This window comes from Syngnathus acus, chromosome 3 (genome assembly GCF_901709675.1).
Source record: "Syngnathus acus chromosome 3, fSynAcu1.2, whole genome shotgun sequence".
Taxonomy (NCBI): Eukaryota; Metazoa; Chordata; class Actinopteri; order Syngnathiformes; family Syngnathidae; genus Syngnathus; species Syngnathus acus.
In genome coordinates this window covers 16,090,421-16,116,055 of record NC_051089.1, presented here as the reverse complement: position 1 = coordinate 16,116,055, position 25,635 = coordinate 16,090,421, and the positions used below count along the sequence as shown (strand labels likewise).

The window sequence follows — 25,635 nt, the reverse complement described above, 5'->3', positions numbered from 1 at the left end:
GGTAGGTAGAACCAAATGTTTAATGTATACAGACACAAAAGTATTGTGTTGATGGTCAAGGTGACCAGTGAGTAGAGAGGTGGTCCACACAAGGAGTCTGGATGAGAAACATCTGCTGTTTCTGTCCACAATGCACCGGTATTACCTCAGGGTCTTTCCTTTGCGTCGAGTAAATCACTAAAGTGTGCTTAGTGTCAGAGATGTAACTGCAAGCACATAAATCATACACATGGGTGACGAGCTCAGAGTAGCTAAATCCACCGTTTCATGTCGGTGGTATGGCAGGTTGACAAATCTCTTCATTCAAATATCGCAATACAAATAACTGCAGCCACTGTGTGCATGTAAGAATAACTTATCTATCAAATCCAGCAAATAGTTATGTGTGTGTGGCTTATTGCAAGCAGATGTTCCCATGGTGCAATGATGCAATCTGATTGGCTGAGAGTAACGCACGCAAGCATGTAAACAAGCACATCAAGGCTTCCATTCACAGATCACAGGCTGCCTCCTTCCCTTTGGGATCAAGTTTGTTGGCTTGAATGACGTTCGGTTATTGAGGAGCAGTTGTCGGACTCTTCCACCATCTGCATCCCAACATCCTAAAAATAAACACTGCATGCCTTTTTGCATTTTTGTCATTGGGAGAATTATGCCAGTATTGTTTGATAGTAATTCTTCCTTTGGGGGAGAATTGGTATTTATGTTGAGACGTGAGGAAATAGCCAGTTAGCTACCAAGGCAGATCGAAAACACAAACTGTTTTGGGTAGGCGTCCTTCGTCCTTGACCTGACCACTCTTCTGTGCTTGTCTCGCCATCTTTATTCCTAACATAGTTGTCCGGCCTTTGTCAGTCCAAATGAAAACAAAAAAAATAAATCATAGTCCAACAGGTGAGAAACCCAATCAACATTAGAGTCAGATGAAGGAACCCTTACCCTGCTAGTAAGGAGGATACTATCTTTAGCAGGTAAACACAGAAGCTATCTGTTTTTTGTTTTTTTTTAAGTAGATAACACGCTCGTAAGAAGGGCTCTTTCATTTTTTTTAAATTTACAAAAAACTAAATCTTACACCCAAGCGCCTACGTTGTTAGGCTGTGTGTAATGGATATTATTCTTCACACCTAAAGTATTTGATCAATGTGCGAAACCCGGTCCAACCATCAAGACCCTGCTCATGCTGGCAGACTGCCAGCTCAGTAAAAAGCTGAAAGGAGGTCGGGGGTTTGAGAAAGCCCCTTGAATGTCTTGTTGCAGCACTGAAGTGGGCTCTCTTGTCTCTGATTACAGAGTGGCATACTTCTGCCAAATGCACAGAATGAAAAAGATACCTTGCACATGTATGAATGTGATGATTACTGTCTCTCAGCAAACACACAGTACTTCAAATGTGAAGTGGGTTGAACAATTATCAGGATGAAACTATGAGGAAAATCTCTGTACAAGTAGGGACAAGAGCACAGCTGAAGGATGCCATCGTGTAACTGACAAAATCATTTTTATGAGGTGACTATCATTGGGATGGTTTACTGGAAGGACTTGCAAAATTTACGACTGTACATTTAATTAATTTCTTCATAAACTGGGTGAAAACATGGATTTGGACGAACATGAAAGAAACCTGAGACACATGAACTATTCATGCCAACAGGGCTGACTTTCACTGACCTTAAGTGCAAACTAAAATAGACTGGTCTGAATGCTTCTATTGGATGGTAAACAAAACTTCCTCAGCTGTGATGTGGTTGAGAAAGATAGCCCCAGGCAATAGCAGCAACAAAACCTTAAAGTCATGGAAAACCAGTCAACCACCCTCTCCAAATATAGAAAACATTATTACCAGATCCCCTAACTCAAATTTCCTCCTGCAGGCCAACCACAATAAATGGCAAAATCATGTATATGCATCTTGCGTACAGTCTGGTATGTATGTAAGTATGTATGTATGTATATATGAATGTATGTATGTATGTATGTATGTACGTACGTACGTACGTATGTATGTATGTATGTATGAATGCATGTATGCATGTATGTACGTATGTAAACGTTAATAGGTACGCACATACATACATACATATACATACATACATACATACATACGTATTTTATGTAATTTCCAGCATTCCCATTACATTTATCGAGGGTATGAATTTGGGGTGTAACTAAAGGTATGTTGACACGCATAATATACAATATGTTGAGCTAGGAGTTTTAATGGAAGCAAAGATTGTGCTGTTTTCAAGGAGATACTTTTGCTGCTGTCATTTTTTAAGCAGTCACAGGTTGTTATGCTTTTACCTGAGTATCTTGAGCCTGCCGTAGTACCTGCTCATTTTGCTTGTCTTTGAAGAATTTGCTTGACACTAAGAGAGCTATGACTCCAAGAGCTCCACATTATCAAACAAGTAAAAATAAAAAAAAATAAAAAACTGACAAATGAATTGCCATTGAGGCACTCAGAATACAGTTAGTGAGTGAACCGATCGATAGCAGGGGTCACCGACCTTTTAGAAAATGTGAGTTACTTCTTGGCGACTGAATAATGTGAAGGGCTACTTGAAAGAATCCATTTGCTATAAAACTGCTTGAATGGAATTCATTTCATTGAGGTGTAATCCCGCGGGGGAGAAGCGCATTTGGCAACAGCTGAAGATGAAATATGAAAACATTGTTCAAACATGACGGTAAGACCTCGGCTTAATTTCACAAGGGTACCTCATATGGATTGTTTTACATCGTAAGGTAAATTTTAAGTGGCTGTGGCCATCTACCGACGTATCTTTGATTCCCTCATTATCAAACGGATATGTCACATACTGTGCTTAATGGATTTCTCATACTCTTTGAACTTTGACCCATTGAATATTATATAAGTCAGCTGATGAGTAAATGAATGAGGCAATGACAAGGAATGTGTGTCTGAAAAAGGGCGGGCGCAGAAACACGAGGTTCATTGAGGAAAAACCTCGTCGCGACCAGGTTTGGTTCATAAAGTCTGTAACTGCGGTAACTGAATCTTAAGTTACCTCTCTCTTTCTGAAACAGGCATGAGTTACCCTTTTTTCTCTCATTTGGGTTAACTCCTTTTGGAATGGAAGTTTCCCGCATTTCAGGGTTCACACACTAAACCTGCTCTGTGAAACAGACCCATGATGATTTCTTTTGCAAAGTTGTAGAAACGTTATAAGCCACAGTCAGACAAGGTCAATGTTTTTTTTTTAAATGTGTAAAATGACATTTAGAGATTTACTGATAAAAGTCTTTCGGGACAGGGGCTGAAAAATTGAAAACTTTAATTGAGGATAGTTAAAGAAAAGTCCCATGTTTTCTCCTCACCTGCAACAATGAGACAGAACAGGCAGCTTTCAATCACACACCTTCAACACCGTCGTGTTATGTCTGCAAGGCTGGAGATGAGAGGTCAAGACCACAGCATCAAACTGTTGCATAGGTCTGATAAGATGTCCCCACTTTGATAGAATTTAAAGAGGTGGAGGCAGTTCTATGCGTTCAAAGGTCAGCCGGCCAGTAGGTCGAGAGCGGAGCGGCAACGCGACAAATGTTTTATGAACTCGTCTAACAGATTACCTGGGCAATGATGAGCAAACATTCATTCTAATTTGTGTCTCTCAGATGATTTTGGAGCAAAACAACAGCTCCTTTGAAGGCAAAGGGAACAAAAGCAAACAGTAAAGTTGTGGCATGATGTCACTTTGACTTGAGAGATAAAGAATTGACAAATGCGCCTAACTAGTGAAAATGAGTGTTTAATCCAAATTCTTTTTAAATTGATTGGTCAAATGACATCACAGAACAAGACTAATGTTCATCATTTCATTTAACCTATTATTATAATATTACTATTATTATTATCTATCTGCCAGCCAGCAAACTGGTGCTACATGGCCATCGGTCAAGAGGACGTCCCACACTAACATACGTGGACAGACTCAAGAGGGATGCAGGAGCCCAGAGCACCAACCAACTGGCCAGATGTATGGAGAATGGAAGGAGCAACGATAGAAGGCTCATCTGAGGAGGACCAAGAGAGAGCGATTTCAACCTTTGAGCACTTTATGGGTAAAGAAAAAAATGCAAACTAGATATTCAGGCAAATGCAAGTTCTACCGTTATTTTTTTCTAATCTTCCACTTAAAAAACTCAAAAACCTGAAAGAGAATGACATATTCCCATCTTGTATATTAAGTAGTAAATCTTATTGGAGCGAGGAGTAAGAAGTACAACAGGAGAGCTGAGAGATGATTGGAGGGGAGAGTCCGGAATGTAGCTCAGGTGGAGAGAGAGAGAGAGAGAGAGAGAGAGAGAGAGAGAGAGAGAGAGAGAGAGAGAGAGACGGAGTGTCTCCTCCGTGCGAACTTGCTGGTGTCGGAGTGTCAGTTGTTCTTGCAGGCTTTTTTTATGTGGAGCGCGTTGGACTTATTTTGGACTAATGAATGAAGAAAAGACACTAAGATAAGTACATTCTCAGCACCTTTGTGTAGAGAGACAAAGGCATTTACCTGGGAGCGAAAGTGCACACTTTTGCGTGCGAACTTTGTTTTGTTTGTTTTTAAATTACATAATATCCAAATATTTTTTTGAGGCTTTCTCTAAACAAGGTGTTTTCAATGTGATTTTGACACCTGAAAGTGGTAGGAGGAGTTAAAAGTTTTCAATGCATTTTGAATGAAAGCGGCACAGACAGGAGGAGGCTGCCATGGAATGTTCTGAAATCCGACTGTGGACGCTATCAGCTGGGATGCAAAATGCACCTGAGCCGCGCTGTTTGACACCATGAGAAGACAACCAAAGAGCGCGTGACTTTTTCCTAGTGTCCACCATCATGTCCTCCTCGTCCATTGCAAGGTAGGAAACTACATTCACTTTCAAAACGAGTTGTATATGCAGAGCAAATGAGCTAAGTACATCAAGATCTTCCAGCCAGTCATCGGCCTTTTTCACGTGTATGCTAATTTGACACTAATTGGACATTTCAAAGGACATCGTGAGCATCCCTAAATTCAAATATTTACCTTGAGTTCTTTTTCTTGCAAGGGTCTGCAAAAGCGGTGATGGACGCGAGGTGATAAATTCCTGGGACACTTGAGCGTTCTCCCCCGTTACTGTTGTTTTGAGGCACACACACGCACGCGCACATGCACACAAACACGCACGCTGAGCACGCACAGATAGATAGATAGATAGATAGATAGATAGATAGATAGATAGATAGATAGATAGATAGATAGATAGATAGATAGATAGATAGATAGATAGATAGATAGATAGATGGATATGCAACATTTATTGAGCACATAGCGTACAGTGTACACCATTTAATAAAAAGTGGATACGCAGGTTAATTGTGATCTCATGAAAGAATATTCACTTGTTCTCCTGATCACTTTTTGTCTCTGGAATGGATAGATTAACAAAGATATTTTATTTGTATTACTGGTAAAGAAATCACATTTGGAGGAATTAAGTCAAACTAGACAATTTCCTGTGGCACACCTGGACCCTCATTGCGCAATATCTGACTCAGAGAAACGTGGCAATGAGATAATTCTGCATTTGCCCATGCAGCTTGCATGTGTATTTCCTCTGAGGGCACAATTCATAATTATTCAGTCTGCCGGAAAGCGCTTCCTGCCATCAGTGAGGTAATGCTCCTGCCACTTTTGGGGTATTGCAACTCCTGGCTCTACATTTTGTCTATTCTGACACACAGCATTTATCTCTTAAATGTCACCAGCTATAAATAACTTCATTTTTCGATCTAAGCCCTGCAACAGTGGACACACACACAACGTCAAATCCTCCGGTCCAACTGTGTATACAAACTCTATTTATCTTTAATCTGTCTTTAACTGTCATGACCTTAAACCCACCTTGGCTGTGTCCTCTTCTGCCCTGTTAGTGGAAACAAACAGGAATATCTAAGTACTTTAAGCCTTTAAGGTGCTACAATTGATGGATGCGTCAAGAGGGATTATTAGGGGTGTCTGTCCGATGGACGACAGTATGTCAAAGTGATTGGTCTGCAAAGTGAAGCCGATGAGGCGAAAGGGTAGGATTTGGCTCAGGGCAAGTTTTCCGTCTGTGATAACTCTGTTGAGGAATGTTTGTTTGGGAAACAGCTCCTAGGCCACTGCGCACATTTTATGAACCTAAACGCTGCTTCAATTCGGGGACTCTAATTTGATTTACATGCAGTGATGTCATTTTTTGTGTGCTATTGCAACTAACATAACTTTTCCAGCAACAAAGAAGGGGGAAAATGACATTTTCTTTTTATTGTAGGGCATCTTAAATTTTTTCTTCAGTGCATAATAATGCTGCCACTAAATACTAAATCCAGAGTAGCAATGGTGCTAAATATGAGTAAAATTACAGCGAAAGACGAGTCAAAGTCAAAGACTATCTAGAATATCATTGTTACCAAGCCTGCCAAATCTGAATTAATTAAAAAAAATACCAAGTATGAAATGGCTCCGAAATCATAAGAGAAAAACTTGTAGGTGACTCCAGGTCCGCTAACTTTCTACTTGCTAGCTTTCGTCAGCGGCATCCAAAAATTCTCCACCTCATTCAGTTTTGTGGGTCCACCCAACACTGGAGTCTTATGACATCCTTGGCAAGTGCGCAAGTGTGGTTCTTCACGCACGCACACACACACACAAACAAACATGCACGCAGTCTAGGGAAGTGTGGTACTACTTTGCTGCACCAGCTTGCTAGCAAAATGAGCTTCGGCTGGCTACTGGTGCACATTGTTCCGCAGTTGGAGCACCTCGAGCGATACTCCGGTACTCAGTTTTTGGTGCAGTCTGAATAAGTGAACTGCTCATTTCGACAACACTCTAGTTTCCAAATGATCGCAGTGAAACAGTGTGCTCAGAGCACGCTTTCAAATGCACCCAATATCAATTATGTAATAATCAATAATAATTTCACAAAGGAGTCTTGAATTTGGATTTTGATGTTTCTGCACAAGCACGTCCGCCTCACAGTGCCGAGATTGTGAGTTTGATTCCGACTCTGGCCTTTCTGTGTGGAGTTTGCATGTTCTCCCCGTGCCCAAAAATAAAAAAAAATTCATGGTCGTCCGACTGAGCGCTCTAAATTGCCTGTAGGTGTGTGTGGGTGCAAGTGCAAATGATTGCCCTGCGATTGGCTGGGGACCAGTTCAGGGTGTCCCCCGCCTAATGCCCAAAGACTGTTGGAATAGGCACCATCATACCCGCAAGCCTTGTGAGGAACAGCAGTACAGAAAATGCATGGATTGATGCTGCTGCACAAATAATGTTTTTAAAATTACGTTTCAGTGATCCTATGTTTCAAACATAAATAAATAAATGTATCTTTGCTTCTAGACATGAACATATATTTTGAGACTACACAATGTGAATTTAAGAAATACAACTGTTGATTATATAAACAACGAAAAACAATTGTACATATGTTGGTCATTGATAAATCATTGATAGATTTTGCTTCAGGTCTTTGGGATTAACCCCCAATAAATAAACAAAACAAACAAACTGCTAAATACATTAAATAAATAAATGAAATTTGAAAGTTGCTGCTCAAATTAACTCTACTTGTCATGCTTAGCATTTGAAGCATTTCCCCATAAAATTCATTCAAAATAATAGTTGGATGAAAAAAACAGTCCAGCAGAATTGAGTCTAACTGATAACGTGTTAAGAATTTACATTATGCTCATAGGTCCACTTGTTATTGATCTGTCTTTAATATACTGCAGAGATTCCAGTCCTCTGGGGTTAAGTCAAATATTTTAAAACATAACATAAAAACTTTCCAATTCACAGGCCAAAGTTGAAGAAAACGCATTCAGAACTTGTGACCACCTCTCTTGGAATCCTTCCATTTTGTATGCAGTTTTCTTTGAATCAGATCGTGTACTTGGCTAACTCGTGTACATTGATCGCTGTACGCCAGCAGAGAAGATTGTTATATTCCTTGCTTGTCACAAGGTTCATTCAGATAAGTGTTTATTGCTTTGGCCTTGTGTGTTTGTCGGTTTCCTTCTCAGCAAGTCATTGCTATGTTTAAGGATGCCTCGTATGTGTTTTTCTAAAATCCTTTCAAACCTGGAGAATGTTAGTCCATTGTATTTGATTGACCTTTTACTTTTTTTTTTAATGATTGTGGTTCAAATGTGCAAGGATCGAGGTAATAAACTAATAAAATAACTAAAACTAAAATTGTAAAAAAAAAGTATACTCGATGAAAAAATGCTTTGGAAAAAATAAACTGACCGAAACTACAGTAGATATTACATTTATAAAACTAACATACCAAACTACACTGCTACTATACCATAGTTATTTCTAAAATGATGTACATTGGCAGCATTTAAACATGTTAAGAGAAAACTTTAATGTAAAGTGCCTATTAAAAGTTAAGAAAGAGAAATGGGTTCCAGAAATCACTCAGAAGACAAAAGTAATTTTAAAAAATATATTGAGAAGACTTTGATCAAAAGTATAGGTGGGGAAAGGCAAACTTTTAAATCTGGATTTTAAATGCATTTACACTCAGGGCTGACTTCACTTCTGCTGTCTCATCTCATTCAATGGTGTGCAATCAAAAAGCTAAATGCTCTACTATGTTTGCTTGGAACTCTGGGCTCGTCTGCAGATCTCAGAGTCAATCAGCATTATTAATGTTTCAGGACCCAAACAATTCAGTGCTTCATATACCAGTAGCGGGCGGCCCGGTGGCGCACTGGGTAGCACGTCCGCCTCACGGTTAGGCGGGTGCGGGTTCGATTCCACCTCCGGCCCTCCCTGTGTGGAGTTTGCATGTTCTCCCCGGGCCCGCGTGGGTTTTCTCCGGGCACTCCGGTTTCCTCCCACATCCCAACGACATGCTTGGTAGGCCGATTGAAGACTCCAAATTGTCCCTAGGTGTGAGTGTGAGTGCGAGTGCAAATGGTTGTTTGTCTCTGTGTGCCCTGCGATTGGCTGGCAACCGGTTCAGGGTGTCCCCCGCCTACTGCCCGATGACGGCTGGGATAGGCTCCAGCACACCCGCGACCCCCGTGGGGACGAAGCGGTTCAGAAGATGGATGGATATACCAGTAGCAGGGTTTTTAAATCTATTCTGCAGCTTATTGGGAACTAGAGAAAAGCCCATGTTCTGACGCCTTTGTTATGGTCAGAACCTGGGCAAGACAGTAACACAAAGTGTTTATTGAACTAGTATGAATTGGGGACATTGATCATTATAGCTGTGTCATCGGAATAGCTGTGATTGGTGTTCTGAAGCATTCGACCAAGAGGTATCATAAACAGACTCAACAAAAGGGGTCTAAGGACTGACCCTTGAGGGACCCCACATATTACGGCCATTTGATTACACTCAAAATTTACAATATTCAGTTTCCGTTTAAATGCATTTATTTAGGTATTGCTATATAGTATAAAGAGGAAGGGGGGTGAAATAGTTGTTTGAAATTTTTAATTTACGTTACTTTATTGCTAAGTGGCTTTTTTTATACTGGATGTTGCACACGACAAATGCTCTATACACAAAAAGAAATACTAAAACTGATAAAAAGTAACTGAAACTAAACATTTTTTGGGGGGAAAAATGAATAATAAACTAACAACCTTTTTCTAAAAACGAATTAAAACTTTTTTTAATGATCTTGCATTGTGAAATCATCCATTTCTACACCTCGAGCCTTTCTGTCATGTTCTCTCCCGTGGTTGTCAACCTCCCTTATTTAAACAGCATTCCTTTTAGGTTATTGTGTGAATAATTGTTGTCTATGTAAGCCTGTGGTTGACACACTGACCATTCCAGGATGTAAACCAATTCTTGCTCAAAATCATCTGGGACAGGCTTCAAGTCACCCTAATTATGACAAGCAGTGTGGAAAATGGATGAATGGAAATATCTGTATTTTTCTTCCCCTATTTAAACACCTATACTTAAGTTAAACAGCCACAGGTTAAAGCTAATATACCCCACCCCCCTCCCCGCAGAAGAAATTGCTATCAACAAGTTCGGTAAAAGAAGTGTCCTAGTACTCAGTCTAAGTGGCTGTAAAAAGATAATCTTATAATCCCTGAGGTATGACGGTGTAGCAACTTTGTTCTTTCTGTCGTGGAAGCCGCAAAGGAAGTGAAGCAGTGAAGCAAAACAAAGTGAAGGGAACGTCACTGAGCAAGAGTTTGAGTCTAGACCTTGAGTCCCAACCTTGTTGGAGGTACCGAACCCCACTAGTTTCATATGCGCATTCACCGAACCCCTCTTTAGTGAAAAATAAAATTATTTTTTTCAAATTCAAGACAGCAATGTTTTTTACTTGTAAGGCAGCAGCAAAACTAACAGTGTGATTTTGAATCTCTTAATTTAGTCATGTATTGGGATTAGACCGTGTATGGTTAACCAGGAAACAAAATTTGAAGAGGATTCAACTCAGACACAAAAGAATAAATTGGCTTTTATAGACAAGCAGTCTGTTACCGTGCTACAAAACAAGAAGGCAGTCCTGATAAAACGGATCTTTTTTTCAGGGATGTGACGCTATGCAAAGGTCACGATGCAATAGTATCATGATATGAACCTCACAATACAATTAATTATCACAATATGAAGCGGGTTGGAGATATAAAAAATGCTCATAATACTGTATAAAAATTCACAATATTGTTACAAATTTTTTGTGTGATTAAATTAAATAGGCGTGGCCAATATTGGATCAGCGGCACATGTTACATGTAGTTCACAATGTTGTGTTTGTCTGAAGTAGGTAAAAAGTTAGTTTTCAATGCTACACAATCATCTATGAGTAAGGTTGGCCAATACCGTTTCAGATACCGAGCACATAGATTGGCTGCACATTTTTCAATTTTAGAGCTGTTCACTAATATTTATTTAAATAATTGATTGTCAATATTTATTTTCGATTCATTCATTAATCAAAAAATCATGACTCAGTCACTGCTTTGGTCTCTATGACATGTGCAGTGTTAAGGAAAGGGGGAGGGGACGCAACACTGCACACGGGCTGTGGTGATCGTTTTTTGTGATTGGGAAAGCCGATCACAGACGGTGGCAGATTGATCAGAGCAACATTATTTATTTCCCTTCTTTTGTCTCCCCTTTAAAATGTCCTCCCAGGGAAGCAGCTGCTGAAGCACAAAGACGTCCCATTTGCACTCAAAGAAGCTCATTTCATGAATACATGCAGAGTTGGCCCACAGAGTGCTCGATTGTTATTGCTTCATTCATAGTCGCCGCACATTCAGGGGTCAGAGTTGACCAAGGGCCCTCAGACTAAACATCTGTTAAAGGTTGTGTCAGTCCATTCAGTGGCATGCTCCTTATAATGATCAGACCCTAAGTCCAACTCTCCCAAACACTGCTTGTGTCTTTGCGCCATGTCAAGTGGGGGGGATCAAAGGTTAAGATCGGGCATATAGTTGGAAGACATAACTTGCTGGGTGAGCTGCCTCAATTAAACTATAGGTCACCGTAGAGAAACACCAAAAGAGACATTAATTAGATATTGATGTTATTCACATTTTCTCACACATCTTAAGATACTTACTCACTTGCAGTCCACTTTCCATCTATATGTAGGCAATTGCAATAAAACATGGTGTTTATTTGTCCTAACTGCAATGTGAGCTGAAGTTTTGTATGATCGCTGAACTGTATTGTTTTTACCTTTTCTTGAACTCCCCAGGCATATTTCTATTTTAGGATTATTGTAAAATGTTATGTTAGGTTTTGTTGATCACCGGAATGTTTGATATTTGGAAGAAGAAGAAAAAAAGAAACCATAAATCGAAGATCAACTTCGAATGTAATGAAAGTGATTATCAAACTGATTTTCGAGCTAATGGAATTTCTTTACGGAATTCCTCAGAAGGAGTAGCCATGACAGCCTTGACATTACATATAGAGAGTATCAAAGATGAGCTACTATTTATATATTGGAAAAGTGACAACGTCTTTCCTTCTTTAAATTTTGATCCTTTTTATCACTTTATCTCATCGGACTTTTAGAGACTCGCTTGCACCTTTTGGCAAATTACAATGAGTGAACAAATACATCATTATGTTTGGTATCATATGCAATCATAAAAACTGATTCCTGATTTGTAAAGTCAAAAAGTTAAAACTAGGAAAATAACCCTTATAAACAATTACATGTGTTTAAGTGTCATTTGGGTGGGGTGTTTCCCTCTCACGGTCTTGTCATATGTGCTACGAATGTCAGTTAGAATAAACAACTTGTCTCACATTGATTAAAGTCACTTCCCTCTCCCTGGCCTGGAGCTATGCACTAATGTGCTGCTATAGGCTTAATGAGAACAGGAGGAGGCAAGCTGACCCCTCTCACCTCTTGAAGGGCCCCTGCAGTTTGAGGGGCAATCACTCTATGACTGCTGTCTTTTCATGTTCCTATACGAACAAAGAGAAAGTCAAACCAAGAAAAAAGATTATCTTTACAATTATGCATGTCAGACTATCTATTTTATTATAAGGAGTTTGCTGAATTTATGAAGGTTGATGGATGAACCATTTTGATCAAAATCAACCATTCTATTGATTGTTTACCCCGTGATGATTTTTCTTCATACAAAAAAAACATTCATTTACAGTCCTGTTTTTGGAGACACCTGGTTAATACAAGCCCACCATTTAGCCCACCTCTGATTTCTTCCAAGCCTGACATCTGGCTCATGAGTTGATAAATGCTAACGTATGGCTATCAGTTCATTTTGTTGAGAGTAGATCATGACCAGTTCATTGCGACCTTGAAAACAATCCACTCTACTAATTAGATGGTTTTCATTAGTTGGCCGCTGGCTTCCATTAGTAATACTGTTGAACATTTGAAATGTTGTTCAAAAGACTCTTAAGACAGAAGCCATAAAGGTTTGTTTTGAGCTGTCAGTAGATTTGTTAGGATTTGTTGTTCTGTGTGATGGTTAAATTACTCCAGACGGTTTTAAGATTGCGGGAAATAATTAATCACATAATGTGGGGAAAAATACACAGCAGAAATTCCAAACTGGTTAGTCTGCCGAAACAGGACAGTCGCTATGTAGTCGTGTGAAACTAAGAATGTAAGATCCTTCCACCGTGAAGATTTGTTCCTTGCTGTTGTTTTGGTTCAAATGACCTTCTTCCTCTGATATGAATTCCCATGCTAGTTTAAGATAGGAGCTGAAGGGAGGGCTTGCTCAGCCAAGTGTGAGTGAGATGTGTATCGTTTAATTGTACAGGCCAACTGACCTGGGATAGAGCCAAAAGACATCTACAAAAGCTTGGGGGTTGCACTTTTTTTACGGTGCAAGGAGGTATAAAGGCGTCGTGAGTGATGGACGACGGACGGACTTGGTGCCAGATAAAAAGCATGCGGTAAAGAGAGAAGATGAAGCTGGCAGCTTTCCAAACGTTTTATACTTTGCCCAAAGAGTGTGACCATGACATGGCAAAGAGGAGACATTGTGTCTGACAGCAGAAGTGTTTAAAAGGGGGCAGGGGGCTGTTCTTTCCAGAATCACTGTATCACTTCTCAGAAAATACACTTGTCTTTTGATTAGTCACACGGAGGCGTGTTTGCTCGCCACTAAAGTGCAGCTTAACTATCCTGCTGAACAAAGCTTAAGCATGACATTAAAAACATGAGTCTTATCTGGAAGCACCTCAAATGACTCTCAGTGTTGGTACACCACAATCCTAATGTTACATATGTACAAAAAGTGTTAAGACGGGACATTCTGTATCATGCAAAACTGTTTAATTGGTTAAATATGGTGCTAAGCATGGATATCTAGCTCAAACACTCCACTGGAACATTTTGATGTGGTATTTGCATGTTCTCCCAGTACTCTAGTTTCCTCTCTAGGATCCTGACTGACTGGGCAAGAGGTCAGATACAACCTGTCGACCCGTCAGTCAGTTGCAGGGCACTCAAATACAAACAATCAGTCATACATAGTACATTCACAATTATGGACAATTCAGAGTCTTCAGTTTAAACAAGAAGAATGTCTTTGGAATCTGAGATCACTGACTTTGGGGTATTGTTCCAACTGTTCTGGAATTCTAAAGACGTTTTGAGATTTATTATAAGTAAAGAGCGAGATGAGGTCAAAAGCTATCGGAACGTAAATTTTTCGGTCTTTTGTGCATCACTTTTCTGTTTGCGGCCGCTGCCTCATCTGCTGTTGCACATTCACCTCTGTATTTATTCAACATCTTCTGTTTGTGTCTCTATTTGTCTGCAGGAAGCTGACTTTCTGCGAGGCCCTGACCTTTGTTCTGCTGCTCGTCGCTCCCGCCTGCCTGTGCTCCCTGCAGAGTGTAAGTCCTCAAGACAAGTCACTGCACGGCAACATCTGAAGAGCCTCTGTTCATTTTCACAGTCTCTCAGGGGCTGATTATATCATAACATAAGCCTGCAAAGTGTACTGTAGTAACACAGAGCAGATTTTTCTCCCCCCAAAACCCAACAAGAGCAGCAATTCACAAAAAATAGATATACAGTGATCCCTCGCTACTTCGCGTTTCGTTTATCGCGGCTTCACTATATCGCGGATTTTTTTTCCAAATTAAAAAATCATTTAAAAGTCAAAATAAAACTTCTAAATTGAGGAAACATGTGTCTAACCTTTAGGACAATGTAGTATTGCTCCAAATGTTCGTACATTCCTTTAGAAGTCCGTTTTCGCGTCTTAGCACGATGGCGAATTAGCATCTTTCCGCTAACTCGTTAGCCTGGCCAGTACTTCTTGTTGGTGACCGTACTTCGCGGATTTCACTTATCGCGGGTGGTTTTTGGAACCAATTATCCGCGATAAACGAGGGATTACTGTATGTACACTTTGATATTAAGAGAAGCATTTTACTGTCAATCATTTATCCATTTTCTACCACTCATTTTCAAAGAGAAACTGCAGCTCACCAAGCTGATCTCTTCATTGATTGCCACTTAACCACGAAGCACAGGAAGACAGACTCACCACTTTACAATTGGTGTTTGGTTCATCTATTGACCAGTACAAAATCCTGGTTCAAATTGATATTTCAACACTCTTTTTCATGACGCTGTTCGTATTTTGACATCATAAGAACACAATGACACATAAATTAAGGCCACTGAGCTTAAAATGTAAAAGTGCGTTATATGCAAGTTGGGATGAAGAGAAACTGGAAGAGTCACAGAAAGGCAGAAAAGTGATGTCCTTGGAAATGTCTTGCCAAATGCCCCTCTTTTCTGAGTCCTCAAACAGGCACCCCCACTCCTAAACCACCCCAAACAACTGCTGCTGCCCTTACATCAACCTAAATGCTGCCATTTTGCTAATTTGTGCTCTCAGGTTCCATAGGGGAAAATCCAGCTCATTTTGATAATGAACTAAACTAATCACAGCTCTTCAACCAGATTCCTAAGTGAGTAGGTCTCTGAGGTCTTTGAGTCTGCTCATGAGAACATGTTTGTGTTCTGACCGTTAATGGTGTTTTGGGGCAGGCTATTGAAATGCAGCGTTCCTATATGTACCTTGTTCTTCCCTGACCCTCATATCTCTCTTTCGTTGCTGTTTGCCTTTCTGTCAGGAAAACACAGACATCCTCTCACTGGGTGTGGCTGCCAAAACCAGACACTCAGATAAGCAAAAAGGTCTTTGCGTGATACACGTTAGGCATTTAACTATTACTTTATTGCAGCAACTCAAGCTAGCAAGTTTTATTATCATTTGACTGTGATTGACCGTCCAATCAACCAGTCAAATTTCTCTTTCAGCTTCATGCACTTTTATCTGAAAAAAAAAAAAAATCACGCACAGGTCTTAAAGGGTCACTTGAATGTACTGAATGGCACTTACTCTATATGTAAAAAATATGTCAGTGTTAAAATGCACCTTGAATCTGTAGTGATGTTTATTTTTTGACGGGTTTTACTGACACATCGGCGCACCCACTTTGGGTGTGTCCCTTGTTTATTTTCCATTTTAGCTGGTCCACATACTAAAGGGAAGAAGGCAGTCATTGAAATATTGTTTTCCTGCCTTCGGAGGAACACCTCCTGTTTAAAATTGTGGTTTATCACTACCGTAATTCATATGCCCATTGCTACTCTTGTCCACATCAATCTGTGAAAATAAAAAGTGATCTGCATAATGTTTTGAATTTATTGACATCAAATATGAGCTCCTATGAGGATAAAACAGTCTCATTTTCACAAAAATAAAAATAATGTGCAAATTGTTCTTTTACTATTTTTAATGGTTGAAGTGGACAACATTAGGACTCTGCATATGAATTTTGGTGGCGATGGATGGATGGATGGATGGATGGATGGATGGATGGATGGATGGATGGATGGATGGATGGATGGATGGATGGATGGATGGATGGATGGATGGATGGATGGATGGATGGATGGATGGATGGATGGATGGATGGATGGATGGATGGATGGATGGATGGATGGATGGATGGATGGATGGATGGTTATTTAGTTATTCATAGATAGCGAATGTGTGCATATCTGACTGTTGCTGTTGGTAATATAGATTTGTCACCTTGAAAACACCTGAAACCTTTTGTAGATTTGAAACCATTTCCATTCTTCCTGCCTTCTCCTCTGTTCTGCTCTCCTAGGTTAACTCTGCTTCATATTCACAGCTATGGGAACCACCTTTTGGCATCTTCCGGAATCAAGTCTTTAAACTTATCACTTTTCATTTGGGGCCCAGTGGGAATCGTCTGTGTTTGTTTAGTGGTAAGTCGGATGTACCCCACCCCTCAAAGTCAAGTAAGCTCCAGTCTCTTACAACCCCAATCAAGATAAGGGCTGTACAAAATGGATAGATGGACATTTTGTGCTCTTGCCAGTCCCTTCAGGAAAATAAGTTAAATTAAAAATTGTCCCAATCAAGGGTGTGCCATTTCAAAGGATCCACTGGTCTGATTAGATCATTGTTTTACATTATCATAATTTCGTACGTTTCCTTCTCGGTTAAAGCTTCTCACAGCTTCCTACATGTACATTCACAGTGGAATACTATTTGGTTCCGGACATGAAAGATGAGTCAGATTGTACCTGACTCATGTTTCACTTGAGTGGGGATGGGGCGTGTAGTAAACATTCCAGTAATTTAATTCATCTAGAATGCCTTTCCCAACTTTTATCAACACTAATCTGACCGGCTGTAACACTAATGAGCACAAGCTCAGGTGACCCTGCCATGGAGAATGTTGGAGTCATTGCACAGGTCACTCTCAATTTATGTGTATGTACAGTAGGTTTGCATTGACATTCTTCATATTCGATGTTTACGTGGGGGATAGATGTCGACACAGACGTCGTTTCTTTGGTTTTTGTTGAATTTGTTGTTACCTTTCGTTGTTTGTTAAGGGTGGTTAGCCTTTGAACATATAATATTCTGCCGGGACGCTAGCAAGTTTGAGGGCTTCATCACATTAACTGAGGCGTAAAAGAGGTTGAAGTATGGCATGTAATGTTAAAGCATCTCTGGGAAATGAGCTCATGTCACTGCAATGTTGTGATGGAAACATGACTAGCGTGTGCATGTGTGTGTGTGTGTGTGTGTTTGTGTGTGTACACGAGAGATTCTATTTTATGAGTCACAAAGCCAAATAATGGCAGAGCTGAAGTAGACCTTTTTTCTTTTCGTTCAAACGTCACAACAAAATTGTCAATTATCAGGTCAGTGTGTTTGGATCAAAAACACTTTGGTCAGAGTCAAGATCCTTTTTAAAGTCATTTTCATCTGACATCTTCTATCTAATGCTTCATCTTTTACACAGTAGTGGGACACACATCTGCTTGACACATTCACACATTTTCAGCTCTCACATCATTCTGGGACACTGATGGACACACGGCTGTTGAGTGTGTGTGCGAAGGAAGAATTAAGTGGGTGTGAGTCAACTCCTGAATAAGAAACTGGTGGGAACATTGCCAGTTTCACTCCACCTCCAGGGTACAAACTCTGGAATGTGTTTGAGGAGCACCTCTGAGATTTCTTTAATCACTTTTATTGTTTGGTTGTGACGGTCCTTACCCAACAGGCTCATGAGGTAGTGCCTCTTCTGGGTGGTTTCTTGGCAATACTCGTACTTTCTCTGAAGAATCACATATTAGCCTCAATACACACTTTTTCCTCTCTCACCAACTGTCTTGTTTCGCACTTAGGCACGTGCATATAAACACGCACGCATACACGCACACACACAAGTTCCATTGAAAATTATTGTTATTATTAATAGTAGTAATAGTATTTACTTATTGAAAATAAAATATGTAACAAATGAAAATTCACAGTATTACCAAGTATGTCCATGCTTTGAAGAATGGCAAGTTTTACACTAGAATTAGAATTACGTTCTATTATCACATGCATATTCAAAACATTTATCTGCATTTAACCTCTCACGATAGTGAACAGAGCAAACACACACTGCTGCAAGGATTGATTTAGCACATCCTCTCCAGCAACTGTATGTCTGTCCACACTGACACAGGTGACGTTTTTTTGCCCTTGAACCAGGATCACCCAGGGCGCTCCAATCCGGCCAGCCGGCCACAGCTGCCCCAAGGTGCATGTTTCATTCCAAGTTGGTGTTAACTTTCTTTTCTCTCTCAGGTTCAGGCTTCGTGGAGTTCTGCATGGGATCCCTATAGTGAAGGCTCGTTGGGCCATCCTGCACGAACCCGACGCCAGCTGAACTTTAGGAACGAATGGGCAAGCTGGAGCGGCTGGTCCGTGTGCTCACGAAGCTGTGGATCTGGTGCTTCTGTGCGTACACGAACCTGTATCACCAGGTTAGGAACATCTCACAACATATTGGGCACCAATATTTCAAACTTTGCTTGAAAAAAAGCTTGAAAAGAATTGATCAAGTCAGAATCTGTCTACCCCATTTTACTCCTTATGCATACACACTAAATAGTTAAGTTTTGATAAGACATTAATGAATTAATAAGGTTCCAAATGATCATTTTTGTTTCAAGCCTGAAGCTTCCTTCCACAGAAATCCTGCAAAATTGCAGTGTCAGTATCATAAACGAAGATAAAATGGTTTGCCCATTGATGTGGGATATTGCCATAAATTTGCGTCCTTTCCGACAATGTCCGTCGTGAAATGACTTATCAACAATTGTTTTTAACACAACGGCCAGGAAACATGAATACTGTACTCTTCACGCTCAGGTTATTTTGGACTCGGGGTCCCACCTCTATTTGACTTTGACACGACATCCGAATATGGAAAATTGCTGGGTTGACTCAGCCCCTATCACTATGAGTCACGAAAGAACAATATTGGTCCAAATGCTTATATTAACTGTCAAGCCCTTGTAAAAGTCAGAATTTTTCCTCAGGTCAATTGGATTCTTCCCCTCTGTATAAAAGATCGAAAAAAGAGCAAGAGACAGGAAAAGGGCTTGACAGTTAATATGAGCAGCAACATTTCATTACTGACTTCTTATTGTGATGAGTGTTATAACCAGATGGAGTGTAACTACATTTTGACTTGCTGTACCTTTAAGGCAATCTGAATTCAAGGTTATTTAAGGAAGCGAAGATGTATGCTGCTAGAAGACATGTGTCATTGCTGATTACATAGTTTGAGCTCCTTATGATAGGCCAGGGTGATACGTATAAGGTTCTCTACATTGCAATGGACTTCACTCTAACATAATATCAAAATATAACAGCCAAATATTATATTTTTTGAAAAAACATATGTGATTAATTTCTGGAATATTTTTAGCAGTCAACACTTATATAAATTGAATTTTATGTCTTTGTCAGAAACCCAGTGGGTGGACCATGTGGAGGCGATTCAAGACAATACAAGATCTGCAACACTAAGGTCATTCAGCATCAAGGTTTCCCACTGTACTAAAGTGCCACACAATTTTCAAGACAAATATTTTTGGACAATGGCTGATATTTGCTCTTGAAGTTGAGCACGTGGGCGTGTTCGGGGATAATGTTGCGGCTGAGACCTTTCAGGGTGTGAACTGGAATTTTACAGACATATTAACCTTTGTCTTTAGTGCTCCACTCCGAGCTCTGGGGTTTGATGCAGTCGCGTTGCAATCGGATACCGGGGCTGCTACCGCGTTAGATACGTGAGGGGTTGTGCGTGGTTGTGTTTGGACAGGCACAGCCCCATACTTGCATGTACATAGACAATCTCACAGATGCGTTGAAGCTTGTTTCAGGATGAATGTGAGTGCATGTTGTGCACTTTGTACCTGGTGATTCAGTTCAAGCCTCGGGTACAGTAAATAGCCACCCTTCTCAGACATGTTTTCCGCACTCTGACACATCTGGGTAGCTACATATTAGCTGTCATTTAGTTCCTGAAGGCAAGTTAGGTTACATTTAGGCTTGAGATTACAATTTGCCTGGGTTGAAAATAAGAAAATCATATACATCATTGCTATAGTCGTGTATTCTTAATGCCAATGCATTCTGTGCAGGAGTGCCCTCCTGACTCGCAAGATTTCCGAGAAATGCAGTGTGCTGCTTTCAATGACAGACAGTTGATGATGGGAAATTCCTTCAGATGGACTACCTTTCATGGAGGTCAGTCTGAGATCTCACATCACTTTGTACAAACCTAAACTCTTTCTTTTTGTTATTCAAACTTCAGTGCAGATTTTGATGTTGGGGAGAAGAAAAAAAATCAAAGTGTTATCTTTAAAAAGAGACCAAAACTATGCCAATTGAAGAACAGCTTCTAATTTACTTTAGGTGAACCTTTTTAGATGTTTGAGGTAAAAATGACAAAAATAGGAAGGAGTAAAAAATAATAAAATTGAAACTGCTTAAAAAACAGAACTGAAATGACACTGCACTTTTATAAAGCCTGCCAAAACGAACTTATTATGGCTATTATGTCATCTTTATCAATTAACATCATACAGTGAGGGTTCGTTTTAAATGCATTTATTTATTTATATACTGCTGTCAACCATGGCGCTGCACTGGCACTTCAGGATACTGTATTCCCATAAAAAAAATCTGCGAAGCCCCCCGGCATGCTGCTGTTGTTTATTAGGCCTTTAGTAAAAAAAAAAAAGAAAAAAGAACCGCTTTATAAAGCAAATGAAGTGATAAAAATCGACTATTTGCTCAAAAAATCACAATTAACTACAATGATAAATCCAGTCATCATAGCCTTGGGACATGAAGAAAACACATTTCATTATCTTGTGACCTTGCAAACCAAACCTGTGCTCTTGAGATACTTTTACGTGTTCATGTGAAATTGTTTTCTGGCTTCTTAAGTCATTTCAGTTGAAATGTACACTACCGTTCAAAAGTTTGGGGTCACAAAATTGTTTGGGTGACCCCAAACTTTTGAACGGTAGTGTAAATATTATTATAATAAAATATTATGAATTAAATATTATAAATAATATCTTATATTTGTATAAGATTATATATAATCTATGAATATAAGTATACATATATATTATAAGATTTTTTACACAGAAGATTATATATATAATCTATAAATAATTATCTAAATAAATATATACACTACCGTTCAAAGGTTTGGGGTCACCCAAACAATTTTGTGACCCCAAACTTTTGAACGGTAGTGTATTTCTGTTATCTTGTTAAATTGAATTTTAAACATAATATTTAGATATCACATCATATATATATAACAGTGATGACATATCTTGGCATTCTTAATTTGATAAAGATGCTGTCAGGCATGTTTTGCATCTGATAAGGAAAACAGCTTAGAGCAGGGGTGTCAAACTCATTTTTGTTGCGGGCCGCATCGTAGTCATAGTTTCCCTCGGAGGGTCATTATGATTGTCAACATCTTCTATATAGAGTATAGGCTAAAAAACAAACTAATGAATAACTAGTTTTGAAATCAGAGACGAGTAAAAACTGTTCAAATATTTTAAAAAGACAGATGGCATTAAAAATTGCAAGCAATGTCTCTTTTGTTTTTTAAGTGAAGACAATTCTAGTAATGACACACGAATTTGATGCACAACTTGTCTTTGCGTGCCACATAAAATGATATGGCAGGCTGTATTTGGCCCCCGGGCCTTCAGTTTGACAACTATGGCTCAGAGCATTACACTGTGACATTCTCTAACCCAGTTGAAAGCAACAAGCCAATGACTGAACGTTTCTCCTACCAGGCTCCAACCCCTGTGAGCTCAGCTGCCTAGCCCTGGGTCATAACTTCTACTACAACTTTGGACGTGTACTTGATGGCACAGCCTGTGAGAAAGTACCTGGAGCTGTGTGTGTCAACGGACGCTGTCTGGTGAGAGCAAACTCAGTGCCTCCAACTTGTAGTCTGCTTATCAAGGACAACTTTGGACAAAACTTGGAGCAGATGAAGCTGTATAAACGGTCATTCTCGGGAGACCAAATGCACGTATCCATCATCAGAACACTATAAGGCACAATAAGGACAATGACAAATGGCTCCCCTCAAAGTTTTGTCCAGTCCTTCTTGCCAATGGATATGTATATATTTGTTTTGCTAACAGGGAATTGAACCATAGCCTTAACGTGTCTGCCTCACATGAGTGGTTCTGGGCTTTTCTGTGTGGCGTTTGCTTGAGCCGGTAGTCAGACTTCCTCCCATGACAGGATACTGAAAGCTTTCAATTGTCCATAGTTGTGGTTAGTGGTTTTTGATAGATTAACTTTGCTTGTGTATGAAAGAAAATAATATTCCTCAAAGCTTCACGAGTTGTTTTGTGTTCGACTTTGGAAGTTCTCATATTCTGAGATAGAGCAAATGCTCAAAGTAATCTTTGGGTAGATTTGATTAATTTCAGAGGAGTCGTTTGCTTTATCATGTCCATTCCTCCTACGGGACCTTGTGTTGTGTACACTGTATGATTACCTGTAATTCACATACATGGTTGGAGTGTTTTTCTGTTTTGAAAGTAGTTTAGGGGCCTGATTATAGGTCTCCTGGAATCTCACTGGAGATGAAGGCTAAAGTAAAAGACATTCACTGTAATCTATGTAGAGGCAAAGTTCTCCATGCAACTATTATCACCCTGTGTTTTGGAATTTATAGAGACATCTCTAGACCCTCAACGGGCCCCTTGCTGCAGGTAAATGTTTCAAAGACATGAAAATGACAGGGAGAAGAAACAGAAGGTGTGTGTGTGCATGTGTGTGTGCGTGTGTGTGTGTGTCATGCTAAGTAGAAAGTTGATTGTGAATAACTGCACAACATAAACAAAAAAGGTTGCCTCGTGTCACATAATGTGCAATTGGAAGCACTTACGACAGACATCCCATCAGATCATAATCTTTGTTGCGTCTATGCTTCGTATAGAAACCTGGCTGTGATTCCATCTTGGGTTCAAAGGAGCAAGAGGACGCCTGCATGGTCTGTGGAGGGAAAAACACCACCTGCCTTCATCACAGGAGTGTTTACCAGAGCAACAGCCTGGAGGCAGGTAGGATACACACACACAGACACACACACACACACACACGGATGTGCAATAATCACCATGCGGAATCACTTTCAGACCGACCTGACATCAGGATAATACCGGGATCTTGGCCTGATTTGTCATCACTGATGTTTAGTCATGAGGCTTTTCAGAAACCTTTATGCCAAACTAAAGCAGTTGGCTACCCTCCAGCATCAAAATTAAGGGTTACAACCGGGAGTCTGAAATTGCAGTTTTTATGTTTTCTGAGAGAAGAGGCGTGTGCAGAGTCCCAACACAAGTCATCCTATACAAGTTGGGCTACTTACCACAAATGCACCTGTGATATCCTTGAAATGTGTCCATGTGGGTCTTAAGAACCGTCAACAATTAAATAAAATAAAAGCCCATCCGGGACAAAATTCATTAAAACCTTAGCCTCTGTAAGTAACAATTCACGATACCGAGAAAATGTACTTTGAATGGTCGATGGAAATCTGCATTTGGTTCCTTGAGATGCTCTCATCACACCATACAGGGATCCAAGAATAAAATTTCAGCAAAAAAATACCAGCTGTCAGTAACAATACACCCAAATCTTGATTTTACTCGCTTTGATTTTACGCGGTTTGGTCATGGACCCCAATTTTTTTGGTCATAAATACATTTTCAAGTAATATTTTAAATGGACAATATGAGGACCGTACGAAGCTAAATGACTCGTGCGTAAACCTTAGCGCTCATGATTTGATGAATTTCCGTGACCAATTTAAAGGCGTTTGATAATAAGAAGTCGGGCTGTTTCATCTTTATGACTGTTTTATTACAGTGTTAGGGATAGGTTGAATTGTTTTTGATTCGGAAAGGGGGAAGTTCCTGGAAGCCTCTCATCCACACAGACACAAGTCAAAGAGCGTGGCCAAACACAGTAGTAGAATAAATGGCTGCTTTAGTCTCTCTTCCATCCAATTCACATAGCATCAAAATGTCTTAACTCAAGCCGCCTGACATTGTCATCTGCGTATTAGTCTCTTAATAATAGGAGGTGGACAGCAAACGGACCCCTTTTGGCTGCCCAACAATACGCCTGACATAAATTAACGTAATAAAGGACCACTTCGGCTGCCTAAAAACATGCCTTTCTAAAAAGAAACAAGACTTTCTATACAACACGCTTTCAGGGTTAACATTATTCCCAAATTCTGGACCCCAAAGTCCACGTAAAACTGAAGTAAAAATTCAGTTCACAAGTTGTAAATTTACACTACAGTATTTCCCGGACTATAAGTCGCTCCGGAGTACAAGTCGTACCAGCCATATAATGCATAATTAAGAAGAAAAAGATAAGTCACACTGGAGTATAAGTCGCATTTTGGGGGAAATTTATTTGATAAAATCCAACACCAAGTACAGACATGTCCTCTTGAAAGGCAATTTAAAATAAAAATAGAATAGACGCAACAACAGGCTGAATAATTGTACAGTATGCTAACGTTACATGAGACATAAACAACGAACTGAGAACGTCCCTGGTATAACATTAAGAGTTATTCAGATAACTATAGTATAAATAACATGCTAACAAGTTTACCAAACCATCCGTGTCACTCCAAATTACTAAATCCAATGAAATCTTCATCCTCTGTCACATTTAAACAACTCCGCTAACTACGGAAGTAGAAGATGCGGTGCTTCCTCTTCTACGTAGCTTACGTCAGACTCATTGTCAGTTGCAGTTCCAATTATTCCACAGGCCTAGAGTGCCCTCTTGCGGTTTAGTGTAAAAATAACATATGAAATGAAATGTGTTAATAATTTAGTCGCTTAAGTCGCTTAAGTCGCTCCTGAGTATAAATCGCGCCCCCGGCCAAACTATGAAAAAAACTGAGATTTATAATCCGGAAAATACGGTAGTTCATTTCATGGTTCATAATTAAAATTTTTGAACAAAGTTCATACTGCTCCAAAAATGAACTCGCTCATAGTTTTGTTTTTTTTTTCATTATTTTTACAATATGTTGTTGCAAAATATTAGCACCAAAAAGCTGCCATTTGCCCCATTGTTGCCACCCATTCCGTATAAAGCTACAACTTGCTGCTTGAATGCTCTTTTTTCTAAATGAGGAATTAAAGTAAGCAGGCATGTCGTTTTC

General features: G+C 39.7%; 1 protein-coding gene across 1 annotated transcript in view; it reads left to right on the top strand.

Moving 5' to 3' along the window:
• Positions 1–4,358: 4,358 nt before the first annotated feature.
• Positions 4,359–25,635, top strand: part of adamtsl5 (ADAMTS like 5) — a 29,284-nt gene continuing 8,007 nt past the window's right edge. Inside the window, exons 1-7 of the mRNA XM_037246822.1 lie at positions 4,359–4,872; positions 14,292–14,367; positions 18,678–18,856; positions 19,848–19,908; positions 20,525–20,630; positions 22,217–22,344; positions 23,380–23,503. Of these exons, the coding sequence (XP_037102717.1) occupies positions 4,850–4,872; positions 14,292–14,367; positions 18,678–18,856; positions 19,848–19,908; positions 20,525–20,630; positions 22,217–22,344; positions 23,380–23,503 (697 nt within the window). The 5' untranslated portion in view covers positions 4,359–4,849. The remainder of the gene's footprint in view (positions 4,873–14,291; positions 14,368–18,677; positions 18,857–19,847; positions 19,909–20,524; positions 20,631–22,216; positions 22,345–23,379; positions 23,504–25,635) is intronic.